A 16,346-nucleotide genomic window follows, 5' to 3' on the forward strand; every position below is an offset into this window, starting at 1 on the left:
AAACAACTTGCTGGCTAGATGCCATTAAAGCCAATAGCAGCCAGACTATTAAAAAAACCTGCAAAAGTCATACAAGTTAATTCAAGATCAGAAAATGTGAAAAGAGCTGGTCCAGAGATTTGCCAAAAATTGGGCATGATTGAACGGATACCATCATTATCATCATCATTTTAGCTGATGTGATGTCTTCGCAGATGGTAGCGTCTTACATTGGCTGATCTTAGAAACTGGGTAAAGTCGGAAACTGGTTAGCATTAGATGGGGATCATTTGGAAATTCCAGGGCTATTGGTCAAATTGGAAAGGTGAAAAATCAACTTGGAAAAATGGAATATAACTACCTATTGAGATATTAGCATCTTCACCACAGCAGAAAGCTCCTTTGATAGTTCTACCACAATAAAATCACCTGTCTCTAACACTGCTGAATTGATGCTGTCAAAACCAGGATCTGTGAGTGGTTTTCCCATATCAGGAGGAGGAGGCAACCTCAGACATGATATGAATTTGTTCTTTTGAATTGGTTCCGCCTCAAATAAAAAGCATGTTTAATTGCCAGTGTTTTTGAACATTTCAATGGGAGAAGAGTAATACCAAAATCATAGTTGCCTCTTTTGTAATACTCCTTGGAGCACCATTTGTTTCAGACTTTCTTCAAAAACTAATTGTACATTAGTTATTATTAGTGTCACTAGTACTGCTAATGTTAAGAGAGTATTAAACAAATAGAGCTATTAATTAAAAGTAATGTGAGTTGGAAGAAGCAAAACAAAAAGCCAAAACAAAATGTTATTTAGATTTTTCATTTATTTTCAAAGGGAAAAAGAAAGTCACATTTAAATTACAGCTTAATTGTTATTTAATGTTCTCCTTGTGTAACTTTCATAAAGTTTGTTCTGAAATGGGAACCCTATTTGTATAATATGTGTGATAAACAATTGCATATTTTGGGTTTTGTGAAATGGATGTTTAAGGGAAATTATGAAGACAATCCATTTATAAAAATCATTATTTACAAAAAAATAGACATTTGTTTTCTAATCTAAAAGGAAAAGAAACATTGAAAATATGTGGTTTTATGATTATCTTCAACAAGTCAATACAACACATTCATATCACCAGTGGTTTGATTCAGAGCTTTGCTGCAGGAACTCAGATGCCACAAACTTTTTCTACAATTTACATTTTTTGGGAGGGATACCACCATATTGGCAGCGATGTTTCATCATAAACTAAGCAGTAAACAACCAACTAGACTATAAGGATAGTGTATTTCATTTCACACAAAATCTGAGATGTCCAGACTTAAACTTTAATGTTTAAAAATATACATGTGTATTTTGTGTCCACAAATATCTATAAACAGTTTGTACACAGGTTTTTAAAATATAAAATGATACAGTATGATATCTGATAAAACACAATGGAATCTATTTCAGGACTCAAATACTGTATCTTTTAGAAGTAAAACCCAGGATCTGCAAATGCTAAACTGCATGCCGGTAAATAATGTTTTTTTTAATATAAAGTGTACAACAGTTCAACATGACTGAAATTTAATATTTAGTTTTTCTGAGCCTTTAATCCAAAATACATGCATGCCTACAGTTTATCAGCCATTAAAACATAACTTCAGAAAATTCATATCTTCTAATGCACTAGTATGACTAGTGTGTTAGAGTGTCCAACTGAGATGCATTTTTTAGACTCACAGATTGAAGGTAACAGTTCTCATGTGCACGTTCATCTGAAGCACAATTACACACTTTTTAAGATGTTAATAAGTGTGTAAGGGAGATTTTAGACTTCCACAGATTGTTTGGTATGCACTGAAATGCTCACTAAACAATCAATAACCAATCATTGCTAGTGTAATATTGGATTGGGGAAACCTACCCCTTTCGGCTACAAAACACATTAGGCGATTTCAGACTGGTCACAATGGTGAAAGTGGCACTGGGTATAAGGGGAATATCTTTGGTGGGGTATGCAATGTGATGAACATAGAAAATAGGGCTTGTATTGCAGTGCTCTCTGTGTTATTCTGATGCAAATTCCTTGCTTTGCTCCTCTCATTTAGATGCTGATATTTAAGATTGTTAGAAGAAAAAATGGGATGAATGATGTCATGTGTGACATCTTGAGCTGAATGAAAGATGGGATATAGATCTAATAAATAAACACCCTAACATTTGAAATTTAAAAGGTGCCACCTCCAACTGTAGCAAATTCTTCTTACCACTTAAAAAAGAGAAATTGTTCAGAGTGGTTTGCATTTCTACTGACTCTATGGGACACATTCTTAATCATTTAAGATGATTAGCATCCCTGGAATTAGCTCTTGCATCAACTGATTAAAGAAAAGTATGTTACTTTTAGGATCTGCCAGGAGCAGAGTTGTACATTTGGAAGCAAAAATGGTTTGACTCAACCATTGAACAGTTTGATTTTGAAGTAATCAAATGTGTTGGCTATCATGATAAAATACCATGATGAATTTTTAAATCAGGAATTTAAAATGGGGAAAATTATGAAAATATAATTATGAAAATTATAAAAATATGCATTCCTCAGCTAATGCATTTATTTTGTCATATCTAAGAAGTGTCTTCTGCCCAGATCAATTCAATAATACATAGTTTATATAGATAAATAAAATGTACGCCCACATATAACACATACACACACCCTCAACAGTAGGTACATTTTATTTCATATGTTACAGAGTAGATATTTCCATCCTCTGGAACTACTTTGACACACAGGATCAGGATATCCCTCTCTTACCCTTCATATGCCTTGGAGTATAACTCCAGATTCAGAGCTAACATTAGCGATGGCTGCTGTACCTAGGAATCATAATAGAAAATCACACATGGAGAGTACCAGACTTGCAAGATTTTCAAGCTATTGGGAGAGTGCATATCCAAGAACAAGATTGGTTCACCATGAGTCTAGTCTACTCACCAGGAGCAAGAAGAAAACTATTATTTTGTGAACCCCCATGATGTAAAGGAACAATTGAAGCACACATACTTTTCTATACAAAGATGATAGCAATAGCAATAGCACTTAGACTTATATGCCACTTCATATTGCTTTACAGCCCTCTCTAAGCAGTTCACAGAGTCAGCCTATTGCCCCCAACAATCTGGGTCCTCATTTTATCGACTTCACAAGGATGGAAAGCTGAGTCAGCCTTGAGCCAGTGGGAATTGAACTGCTGGCAGTCAGCAGAATTAGCCTGCAATACTGCATTCTAACCACTGAGCTACTACGGCTCTTGAATGATGCTTGAAATGTATTCTAATACACATATTAAAGCATAATACAGGTAGTCCTGACTAATGACCAATCACCTAAAGATCACACTTTAGGAGGGCTCTGTATTTATAGTCATTTGCAGTGTCCTATTGACCTGTGACAGTATTTTACAATAATTTCACGAAAAACTAACAGTTGCTTCCAGTTTTTGCCAAAACTGTGCCACATGGCAAGCCTTGGGTCATTTAATGACCATGGTGAAAAAAGGTAGAAAAATCAGTCACATGACCAACTCACTTTATAATCGTGATAATTTACAAGCATAATGGGCAGGCTCCATTACAGTTGTAATTCCAGGACTACCTGTTAAGCATTCTCCCTCTCTCTCTTATAGATATATGTATGTATGTATTTATGTATGAATACATACATACATACATACACACACTGTACATACATATATGCACACACATATACTTTACAGCATAATTTCAAATTAGTATGGTATGTCTTATCCTTGAGCAATTAAAATATACACTATCTGAGTGGCGTGTAGATGATGAAAGCAGTACTTTCATGGCACCATGAACAAAAAAAAAAGTCTGAATTACTTCTCAAAATAAATCCAATCTTTCAAACAGAGAGGCACATCATAAATATCAGCCTCCCAAGTAGATCAGACAGGAAACGTGACATGATAAGTTAATTCTATTTTATTATAAGGGTACGTTCTCAGAATCTTGCAAGTCTGAAAGTACAAATCTCCTGCAGTCACTTTCTACCTTCTGATAACTTAGGAAAGATCTTTTCTAACTTCCTTTCTCTGGCCACTTACTCAGTGGTGGATTACTTCCCCTTTACTCTGATTGCTCCCAGAGTAGCATCTCCCCTCACCTGCTCCCCCTCCCCAATTTTCTAAGGCTATTCTCCCATTCCAATAAATCAAAGAGGAAAATGTGGAAGCGTGAAGTAGGAAGCAAGCCAGGGGAGGAAACAGGTAGTCCTTGACTTACAACCATTCATTTGATGACTGTTCAAAGTTGCAACAGCCCTGAAAAAAGTGACTTATGACCATTTTTCACACTTACAACCATTGCGAGCCTTCCCCACAGTCACATGCTCAAAATTTGAGCACTTGGCAATCACCATGTATCTGCAATCATTGCAGTGTCCTCTTGTCATGTGACCGTCATTTGTGACCTTCCCATCCAGCTTCTGCCAAGCAAAGTCAATGGATTCAGATATCAACCGTCTGATTCACTAAACTATCACAGTGATTCACTTAACAACCGTGCAAAGAAGATTGTAAAATCAGGCACAATTCACTTAATAACCACCTTAACTTAGCAAAAGAAATTCTGGTCCCAATTGTGGTCCAGGACTATGTATAATGGTTAGGGTAGGAGTGTCAAACTGGTGGCCCGCGGACTGGATCTGTCACATGCAGGCCACACCCACCCCGGCTCCACAAAGGCAAAAAACCGTCACAATACGTCATGTGATGCGATCGAGTATGACACCCGTGGGTTAGGGTGTTGAACTAGGAGCACAAAGATCTAGGTTCTAGTCCTTCCTTAGGCACCAAAGCTAACTGGGGTGATAGTTGGACCAGTCATTCTTTCTCAGCCCTAATCCGTATCCAGCTCTGCAACAAGCTACATGAAAAACAACACCTCTTGTGCTTTCACGATCAATAGGTTTTACTAAGCAGTCTCAGTGGAAAACCAACAGACGCTGCTACTAAATAAGAGTAACAAAAAGGAGGAAGAACAAAGACCTTTTATATTTTAATTGCTGTCTTCATAATAAAACTATAAGTCCACCTAACCTAGCTGTCTACCTAAGCAGCATAAATAATATTCATTTTCTAAATGGGCTTAATACCAATTTGACTTTTTCCTGACTTTACTGAAGTCCTTGAAATTAGCATAGTAATTTATGATGACTTGGCTTTTAGAAGAAACAAAATATCTAATTTTTTAAATAGAAATTAATTATTTTTAATAATAATTTCTTCTCTATGGAGCAATCTTGAGCCTGATCCGATGGATATTTGCAGACAGTCCCATCACAGATCTGCTATGAGACTTTCCTGCGAATAAGTGTGCACCAGAATAGGGCTCTGCTTACAGCTATAAGGATGACACGATCCATTTGACAGACCTTGCACACCAATATAGGCAATTGCTTCCCATCGTAGCTTGCTTAAAAGGCATGCTAGATATTTCATTTGCTTTTCTTTTACGAAGCAGGGTTTCTGGAACATGCTTTTAATAAAGATGATTCATCCAGCTGCAGCACAGAATTCATATATTTGTATGCTTACCCTGTTGATTAATGTTCTGACTTTCAGCTAATGCATTTCTTCATTTTGTTTCCAGCTATGAAATATCAAGCTGGACACAAAACTGTAATTATAACCTGATTTGGGTTAAAATGTTCTATAAAGTCCTTCCTAGTTTTATAGATCTTGGTAAGACTTTATTTTAGAAGAATTACCTGTACTAATGGCTAGAATGAGGAGCCTCAGGAGTAAAATGTTCCCAGTTAATCGCTAGCTTTGCTCACATAAAACTAGGAGAAGGATGTTTGTAAGGAACAATTGTATCACTAAGCAAGAGCAATACTTACGTTTTTGTCCATTGTTATATTGTTATTAAGGAACAATGATTTATAACAACCTTTTAACCTGTGTCTTTTTCTCTGCTTAATAATTTATTTCCCAGATTTTAAAGGCTGATACATTACAATAGCCACTTTCAGGATGCCCTGAAGTAGAGCCACAAACTATGCTGGTTAGGAATTCTGTGGAATGGACTTCTGAATGGCCCCAACTTGAGGAAAGCTAAGCTAAGCTAAACTTCTACTTGGAAGTTTATTTTTGGTAAATAAGCTCAGAAACAATCTACAAGCAGAATTTTTTAAAAAAACATCTGTCTTACATTACATTATTCATATTTTTAATAATCTTAATTAATAATTTTAATTGTACTAAGGAAACAGGAATCATCATCAACAAAAAAGCCTAGTTATCTGAGATTAAACAGGTATATAACTCAAACTTCACTAAGAGTTTTTTTCCTATTAAATCTGGTAAAAAAAATAGAATTGTGTAATTGGCTAAAGATTCAATAACTATTTTTCTTTTTTCAGGAGTAAATCAAGACTTTCTAAAGAAATGCCAGTAAATGTATCACTGGTGGCTAAATTGCTAAAACGATGAGAATTTATTTTTTTACTGGATGCTATTATTTCAGATGCAATGTAAGGCCTATATTCCAATTCATTGCAAAAATAAAAGATAAAAATCTATAAGTCATGTGGTTTCTAACATCTTTCTTGGAATCCATATATTCTTTCTGAGCTAATCTTTATATTTCAAACATAGCAAATTATTTTAATTTAAACTGAATTTTTATTTTATATTTATCAATGAAGAGTTTAAAGATTTTCATTATTAGCTTTAATGTTATATTTTTGAAAAATGGACGGGGTTCTCCACATTAGAAAAAACTACTTACAAGTAAATTATTTCCTTTGCATAAATTTACGTTTTTAGTTCAAATCAGAATATATGAAATTTCTGTTGGCACTAATTAGGAAATGCACAGATATCTGAAATGGCTAATAGAGACCCAATTACTTGGTAACTGGTATGCATTGTAAAACAAAAGCGAAACAATTCCAGAGTAGAAAAATTGTCTATTCTTTAAGGAAGCAGAAATGTGCTTTGTCGAGCTTTTGTAATACTGGGTAACAAATGCTAGCAATAGGCCAATTTCACTTTCAGAGGAAAGAGCAAAGATGGTAAGATTTATAAAAATGCAAAGTATAAACACAAAGATAACTTTTCCATTACAAACCATGCGAGCTCTAGCAAAAATCAATCTTTATCGTATTTATCGGTGAGATTGAGATGCCAGTAAAGCTTAAGTGAGGGACATATTTTTTGGATTGTATATTATATTTTCCATAAAATTAGCTCTATAGTTTTCAAATACGAGACTCATACCAAAATGAACTAACAAAACAAGGTATTTGATGTACGTGGGATTTCAATTTCTATCACTGCAAGATATATATTTTTCATACTGGATGATAAACAAATATATTCATGTCCAGATAGAGCCTTTAATTTTGTCTGCTTGTTTTAATGCAGACATAGCTGCTTATCAAGCACTTCACATGCAAGTGAGACAGTTGGATGCCAACCTAGTTAGACCACAGTTTATAAAAATACTAGTCGTAAGCACAGAAAATAGCAGAACAGATACTCTGCACCTCTTTACAATGACTTCTCACACAGTATTCCTTATTCCTACTGCATTCAGCTACAGTTCAGGTATCATTTGAACAGATAGATGTGCAGCATTTATACACACCTAGTACATTAGCAATGGAGAATCAAATCTTTTGCTTTCTCAGACCCTAAGAAATGTAACACTGACTAGCAACTTGAAACCTGCTTGAAGTAGAGCATCCTGGTGTTTTAAGGAGCAGAAACAAAAATCCAGCAATTATTTTGTCACCTGTTCTGTGCTGTTCAAATGGCTTCTTTCTTTCCTTTTTTTTAGCTTTCAAATACAGATCAGCCAGGCTACAAATCTTGATATGTATGGATGATATCTGTGTAATGTGTGTGCACAAGACACACACATTCAGACATGCTTCTTAACTTACACATAAGTTAAAATCTAGCTGAAGAACACAATGCTGGTCAGAGCCAGTTTTTGGCATGCAAATTGTCCTGTAAAAATAAGCACATCCATGAAACCAGAGGCTTGCTCAGGTAAAAAATGAAACCACCACCATAGAATTTCTTCTCTTCGTCGCTGGTTATTTGCTAGTCAGCTTCCCCTTGCACCAGGTGCAGTGAAAATAGTGGGAAGTGCGCCTTGCTGCTTTTTCTGTGCTTTCCTTCCTTTTTCCATGCCAGGCTTCCCAAACCGGGGCTCGCATGCCAGCAAGTGTAGCATATCTGCAAGGTACCAGGATGGGGAAGTCCGCATAGAGCTTGCATAGCAGAAATATTTCTAAACCATTGTGCTCTTCCTTTACCTTCATGTTCACTCATGTTAGACTAACAAAAAGAAACAGCTATCTCAGTACAAGCTTTATGTCAGCCACAGGTTCTAACAGTTATCCAAAAGTTTCTGCCACCCCACCCCTTTTTAAACCTACTTGATTGGAATATTTAAAGCTGAAAAACTACATTTGTACCATAATCACCTCAACATTTACTCTGAGATGTTCTGAAGTTAAACCAATTAAATACTTAAAGTCATATCTGTTTATTTATGTGACTATATTTGTATGACATATGCTATCAACTGAAAAAAATAATCAGTGAATTTGCAGGTGAGCTAATTTTGACATTCTTTTTGAGGTACTCCTTTTCTCACAGCTTTAGCGTTGTGTTCAAATTGTATACATTGACAAAATGCATCTGCCTCTGAAAGCTTGTCTCATTCAGCATTACTACTATTAAATTTATATATATCACAGTTTAAATTACACCCATTTCTTGAACGATAAAATGCTAAAACTCAAGTGTCTAACTGCCAAAATACAGCCTTACTAGAATGAGTACAATTTACAAATACAATAATTACAATTTAAAACATGAACAATGTTATATCTAGAAGTAAATACTGTAGGACTGATCAACATGGCATTTTCTGAGAGAGAAATGTTGAATTGCTGATGCTTTCAACAGAAATGTCCTGAATACAGGATTCAGTTAGTTTCCCCTCAACAGCATATAAAAACCATCCAACCACTGCAGTCCTCAGCTATATGGATTTTCAACATACTTGCATATACTTCGGTTAGTTATCTGCCAGGTACTTTCCTGTAAAAATGATTAAAGGCATGTAAAAAGAAAAGTTAATGACATTTGTAAGGTCTAGATTTATTTTTATAAACACACCATTGTCAACGAAATATATTACCAGTTAAATCAAGGTGAGGTCTAAATAGTTGAAGAGACCATTATGAAACATGAACTTCATTGTACAGTTTTGTGGTGCAAGGGGTAGAAGTATAGATTTATTTATTTACTTATATACAGTTTGGAGGCTACGCAACTCCAGAAGTTTCTGGACATCTTACACTTTAGAAAAGAAAGAACCAAAAGCTAAAAAAGCAGATCATATATATCTTCTGTGGGGCAGGGAGGGAGGTACACATGAAGCAAAAAAGACTAAAAGCAATAATAAAAGGTACTTTTTAGCACTGATAAATAGATAACAGACCACTAGATAAAAATGGTCAACCTTAGGTAAACTAAGTTCACATTTGTCCACATGGTATTCTTCCTATGTGCTTAATGTTAGGTTTCTGAAAGATGTCCTAATTAATTCATGAGCCTCGAGCCAATGAGTTGACAATTAAGTTGACAAAGTTCTAGTTCACATACAACTGGAACTATACTGGAGAACATTGGCCTGCTTTCTCCTTCAGCAAATTATATAAAATTAATATATTAAACTACTGAACATGGTTGAAACATATAATCAACCAACCATCTGATAATACCTTTATTCTTTCATTGTCTCCTTCATCTGCTTAACAGACTGAGAAGATGTGCATGAGAAGACAAATGGGAAAATAAACAAGAAAGAGAAATTGCATTCTTTGCCTGCAAATGTGCAATTCAGTGTTTGATTGACTTGTTTTCACAGTTGAATTATGATCTAAAATATGTGGCTGTCATTGTTCATGAAATGCTGAGTTGGTAGATTCGACTAGGCACCTGCTAACACCTTGATGACTAGGTGCAAATGACACTGAGACCATACTTACCACATCTACTAACCCAATTCTTCTTGTGGTTGATATATGGTTCAATTATTAATTATTATTGTGGGCCTAAAACAGATGTTTAGACTGAATTTGGCATTTTCCCTATTGAATCTTTCCCAACAATCTGAGATCGGCTTATAATTATCATTAATATTACCTTAGGGAAAACAGAATTTAGCTTTTCCTTACCTGCTGCAAATCTCTTTTTTATAAGTGAAAAACGATACCCAGCTCCAACAAGTTCAATATCACAGCTGGACAGAGTGCTTCCTTCGCTGGTGAACTGCACAACCAGGGGTGAAGGTTTACTTGGTCCCTCAGATAACTGGAATCGTGCAAGCAAGGAACCCACTCCTTCAGACAGAAAATTCATTCAGGTATTAATATAGAAAACAATGCAGTCTTGTGCCTAGATTATAGAAGGCCCATTAGTACAATTCTGGTGTAACATTAGATTTGGATTTCATCTTAGTCTTTTCACATGACAAACGTATGCCCTGAGATAATTGAAGTTTGTACACCATCTTGTAAACTTTTTTTTGAAGGCATGGGTAACTTAAAGTATTCATGCTTTAAATCAGTTTATTGCAAATTATGCTTTAAGCCATTTGAGCCATTACTTGAGGAATTTAAACTATTCTAAATTGCAAAATGGCAGGGTATTCAATTAACGCAGGGGTCTCCAAATTTAGCAACTTCAAGACTTGTGGACTTTAATCCCAGAATCCCACAGTCAGCATGCCAAGTTTGAAAACCCTTGAATTAACCTATGGTATCTTTGGAATTCACAATTTATCTCAGATACACTGGATGAATCTAAAAGTCTTGTATTAGTATAACTATTACAACATGTAAATTTTACAAAGAAGTTAAACTAAGGTAAACTAAGCTATGTTTGAAAACTTTGGAACAGGCTAAAGTGTCTGGTATCATGGAATCAATCCATGGGTCAAAAATATTATATATATATATATCTCCTGTTAGTAATAAAAAGTTTATTTTTTATATCTATTTAGGCACTCAGATAATATTGGCTTGTTCAGTTAGTGTTCCAATTTGGTTTAATATGTTACAAAGATAACTGTTCAATATATGAATATATTTTTGAATTATATAACAACATTGTCTGTATTGTTTGATACATACATACATCATGTTTTCTATGCTTTCTATTCTATTCTATTTCAAGTTGAATACTTTAACTACTAGACTAACTGGACCTTGAAAAGATATGAGTGATTGATCAAAGAATGATGAACAGGATAGAAAGTTTTACCAGGAATATAAATTTGTATGATTACCTCCATTTTCCGATTTTTGAGAAATATCAGGAATTCTCCACAATATCCTTTGTTGTTCAGTATTCCTAAAAATACAAAAATAAAATTGCTCAAGATCGAGAACACTGAAGAACACTTCCAGCAAAACTGTATTCCATTCTAGAATATACAGTAAAATTAAGTATCAATCCATCTAACTCAATTTGTTTATGTTATAGCTTCAGTTATTTTTTTTGCTGAATAAGGGGATAGAGTAGGGCTATGCAAAATGTTTTGAATGTGAGTTATGTATTTATTTATTTATTTATTTGCCCCTATCTCTAGGCAGATTTTTCAAGCTTAAAAGTGTTCTAATCTGTTGAGTCTCTAGTCTCAAAACTGTTCTTTACTCAAAATGGCCCTATTTCAAACTCAAAATAGAGTTGTTTTTATTTTAAAATACTGAACTTCCAAAGTGGTCAGAAGTACTTTTTTTAAAACTTAAAGCATTTTGAATTTGAAATGTTTAGCATGCCATGCTGTAAAATCAGTTTGTTACATTTATTTTCTGTATTTTAAGCTTAATGCTAAACTGTTAAGAATTCAGGAACTTCCATATCCATTTGCATTCTGTACATATATCTCAGAGGTGTCAAACACAAGGCATGCGGACCAGATCCGGGCTGCGATATGGTTGGATCCAGCCAGCAGGGCCGTCCTGGAAAATGTAAGGGCCTGGCCCGTGTCACTTCTGTCTACCCAATGTACAGAGGAAACATTGGGCCAGCATGGCTTCGGCCTGGTCTACCCAATGCAAAGAGGAAACATGCCTGTAGTTTGGGCTGTGACGTCAAGCTAGCCATGCCCATCTAATTGGACACACCCATCCAGTCGGCCATGCCCTCCCAGCCCCCCAAGGTCAACCACAGTGCTGACGCAGCCCTCAATGAAATTAAGTTTGACACCACTGATATATTTGAATCAATAACTTGTGATACAAATAGTACCATAGCAACAATGGACCACTTCCTGGCCATTACTTTTCTGCAATTAAGTCTACAGTGAGATTTGCCAATGGAAATCTGAAAAGAAAAGAGATAGATAGATAGGTAATACTTTCTGTTCCCACTCTGGTAAACCTTCTCTTATTTCTCAGCAATCTGCCGTCTGTGTTTTTATCCTTGCTGAGGCATTGAAAGAAGTCTCATCACTGTAACTACTAGCTATGAACTCTTTAAAGCAGAGATCAATTTTATAAATTATGGAGACTCTTACAAAAGCTTTTGTTCGTAGGTGTTATATTTTTTGATATTTACTGAACTAAAAATTAAAATTGACGCATTCATTGCCTTTCTCAAGATTATTTGATGGAATTTTTAAATATTTGTACTATGTTTCAACATTGGCTGGCAAATAATTTTGATACTGAGGGCCCTTCAGACAGGTTGGGGAGGACTCCTGGTGATTCTGAGACCACACTTTGAAAAATATTGCATTAAAGCAACCGTGTCTTCTTTGAGGCTTCTGTTTAAAAATTGCCTTAAGGAGTTGACTCACTGAAGTCATAGCCTTTTCCCCCCTCACATTTGTGAAGAAGCCTGAAAAAAGTTATGGCTGCCCTAATAAAATGCAGAGAGGTGCTGTACTTCCACACAGTCTGAAACCTTTATTAATAATTTACGAAATGTATATGCCACAACCCCTAGTGACTCTGGGCTGTTTCCAATTGTAAAAACACTTAAAAACAAATAAGAATACAAGAAACATCTTAAACACAAAAATATACCCTTAAAAGGAACAGAGAAGGCTTCTTCTGAATGCTGTTCCCTCTTTCTCATCATACTTGAAATGCTAAATACTTATTCAGACAAAGTTGTGCCAAAGTTTTAATCAGCATATGGCTCTTCATGGCTATAGCTTGCCAAGACTATTTCAGGCTCTCCAAAGGTTTTGCTCAATTTCAGTTACCAAGAAAGTGCATCGATGGAATAAGAAAGAGGCAAGGAGCACCTCTGATTCATACCAAATGGCAGGTGGAAGCACAGCTTGTAGTTTTGTCACTCCACCATCGATAGGAACAAGGAATTGCACATTGTTTAAAGCTACTGGTGTAGTCATTGCCTCTATATTATACTTGTAGTCAATGCGTAGATCTGTGCTTGTGGGTTCACACCGCCAGTTCACTGCAAGATTCAGTGGAGTAGATTGAATACCCTGTGTTGATACCTTGCAAGACAGAAAGAACATTTAGTATCTGTATGAGCCATCAGACACAGACAGGAGTGTGAGAGAAATGTTTCATAATTAACACCTGAAGGGTTTATGATTAAACCAGTGATGGCAAACCTGTGGCACGCGGAGCCATTTGTCAGGGCATGCGAGTTCACCTTTTTAAAAGCTATTTTTCGCCTTCCCCAGGCTCCAGAGGCTTTATAGGAGCCTGGGGAGGGCGAAAAGAGCCTCCCCCGCCCCCCCGGAGGCTTCAGGGACCGTCACTGAAGCCTTCGGAATGCTTAAAACCACCCTCCGAGCAAACCGGAACTGACAGTCCCTGAAGCCTCTGGGGGGTCGGGGGAGGCTCTTTTCGCCCTCCCCAGGCTCCTATAAAGACCCTGGAGCCTGGGGAGGGTGAAAAAAGCATGTAAAAATGGGGGGGGGTCGCGCACTGGGGGGGTCGTGCATTGCATTATGGGTGTGGCACGCCAGCACTCAACCCCCCTGCGCTCCCCCCACTTGTGGCACGCGAGCCAAAAAAGGTTCGCCATCACTGGATTAAACTATGATTAGAGACTCTGCAAGATCAGAAAGACGCTCATACCTGGTATTTAAGCATATCCACATTATAGTATGTTGCTTGTGGTTTCTGTTCAGACACTTTCTTCAAGTGAGTCATCAAATTTGGCATGTTTACCCAGAACTCCTTTGTGTTGGCATCAGCATGAGTGCTGTTACTGCATTAATTCAAAACAGGAGGAACACATACCATTTTCATCAATACAAAATATTTGTTGGTTTTGTATTAAAATTATAGTTAATTCCAGCTGAAGAATTTCTCTTTAGGCTAGGGGAAATAAACACCACAATGTGTGATCTAGTGGTTTAAAGAAGACCGATGAACCCATGTCACAGTCTCTTGGGGTAACAGATTGTTTTCTTCTGAGTATTGAAATAGTGTTCATGCTTTTTAAAAACTAGATTTAAGTTAACCTAAGTATTGCACTGGAGCCAGTTTGATTTGGGAGCCTTGTCAAAGAACAGAAAAAAGAGGTTTCAGTGCAATTAAAAATCAATTAATAAATCAACAACATAAGCCATAAACATGTCTTACACAAAAGTTGCAAAAATCACTGTTTCCTGTAAAAAAAAACTTACTACAATGATATTTACCAGCAAAGAAGTTGAGGATTTGGCAAAACATGTTCCAATCTGTTGTAATTTGTCACACGAAATGTTAGAACAGCTGGAGCGGGGTTATTGGCAAAATGTCTAGTAATTCCCGCAGGAAATGACAGCACCATTTCTCCGGTAATCTTTACTATACATCTTCAGAATCAAAAGAATGCAGGCAGAGAAAAAGAGCACACAAATTATGCACAACTAGTGAGTTTTGAATCAAAACATATGTATGTATACTTTAGTTTCTTATTTTCAGCATATTCTACTCTCACTTCAGTCATCCATATAGACTTAATCTATCATACATTCATTTGGAAACATGAAAAATTGTGTTCAGAAATGTGAGCTATTGTTCAAAAGAATGCAAGTTCTTCAAATATGTCAGAATTACAAACTGAGTTATATCCACAATTTTCATCTTTTCAAAAATAACTACAAAATGTAGTCAAAATGTTTTAGAAAGCAGTTTTTAGAAAACAAGATCAATGGCAAGGAAAAATCTACGAGGCTACACTTTTTGATTTATTATATTCCTCTGGAATTACATGAGTATCTATGTTAGCATGAACAGAACTGATGTGTGTCCTAAAGATGAAAGGTTATAACATATGTCCTGAAGTAGCCTTAGGATGTATTTGTGCTGGTTTTAGTGATTCTGAAAATGTGGTATAGTAGAATTTCACTAAATGTACTTCTAAGGGCAGAAGAGAGAAGGAGAAATATGGCACTTGGTCTCCTCTTCTATTTCCAGCTCCTATGCATTGGAAATTTGCTCCGAGTTTCCCAGAGACTGATATCATTGGGGGGTAGGGGAGAAAGAGAAAAACCTATAATACAGTTCATTATCTCCTTCCACTCATGAGAAAGTACATTAGATTCTAATTTGTCATCCCTGGATATTAAGGGATATTTGAAGAATTAAGTGGCATATTAATCCCTGGACATTAAGGGGTATATTAAGAACTCTGACAAAATGGGTAGCATTAGGAAGAATATAATTAATCTTGGAAACTGTACTTTAAAGGACTGTCATTTTTAAAAAATGTCCCATTATCGTTCCACATTTCCCCCCCAACATATGTGTCTATAGAAGGTGAACATTTTCTCTAGATTTGTTGCTTTATTGTGAACAAGTGCTACTCCAGAGGAAATGGGTGGTATAAATCCAATCCTGAATTGCCAGCTAAATGGGAAGAGGAAGGGAAAAAAGGGCACAACACTTACTTGTTAGGATCGGCTCCTTTGAAGTACGCATTCACAGTTTCAGTGAAAGCTGCAGCTACAGGGAGGGTGTCTTGTGCACCCATTGTTAAGGGGCTGGGACCTCTGGAAGAGCCTGCAACCAATGAAACCCAGACAGTCTTTTTCTCCCTAAATCTTTTTTTTTAGTTCTTTCAAATCAATGTTAAGAAAAGATAGAGGTGGTGTTAAAAGTACAGGTAGTCCTTGACTTACAACCACACTAGGGGCCCGAAAGTTTATTGTTAAGTGGTGGAACAATTAAGGGAGGCATCACATGACTACAATTTGTGGTTTTCCTGTTTCCCACAGACTTTACTTGTCAGAAGCCAGCTGGGAAGATCTTAAACATGACTATAGGGTGCTGGGACTTTCATAAATATGC

The 16,346-nt window shown here is 36.2% G+C and overlaps 1 protein-coding gene across 7 annotated transcripts in view; it reads right to left on the minus strand.

Moving 5' to 3' along the window:
* Positions 1 to 1,297: 1,297 nt before the first annotated feature.
* SGIP1 (SH3GL interacting endocytic adaptor 1) overlaps positions 1,298 to 16,346 on the minus strand; it is a 131,163-nt gene continuing 116,114 nt past the window's right edge. For all 7 annotated transcript variants that reach the window (XM_081948285.1, XM_081948284.1, XM_081948281.1 and 4 more), the window contains 7 exons: positions 15,947 to 16,058; positions 14,714 to 14,869; positions 14,145 to 14,277; positions 13,350 to 13,552; positions 11,369 to 11,433; positions 10,257 to 10,421; positions 1,298 to 9,114 (listed from right to left, as the gene is read on the minus strand). In XM_081948285.1, the coding sequence (XP_081804411.1) occupies positions 9,092 to 9,114; positions 10,257 to 10,421; positions 11,369 to 11,433; positions 13,350 to 13,552; positions 14,145 to 14,277; positions 14,714 to 14,869; positions 15,947 to 16,058 (857 nt within the window). In that variant the 3' untranslated portion in view covers positions 1,298 to 9,091. The remainder of the gene's footprint in view (positions 9,115 to 10,256; positions 10,422 to 11,368; positions 11,434 to 13,349; positions 13,553 to 14,144; positions 14,278 to 14,713; positions 14,870 to 15,946; positions 16,059 to 16,346) is intronic.

This window comes from Natrix helvetica (genome assembly GCF_964273705.1).
Source record: "Natrix helvetica genome assembly, chromosome: 3".
NCBI classification, from domain to species: domain Eukaryota; kingdom Metazoa; phylum Chordata; class Lepidosauria; order Squamata; family Natricidae; genus Natrix; species Natrix helvetica.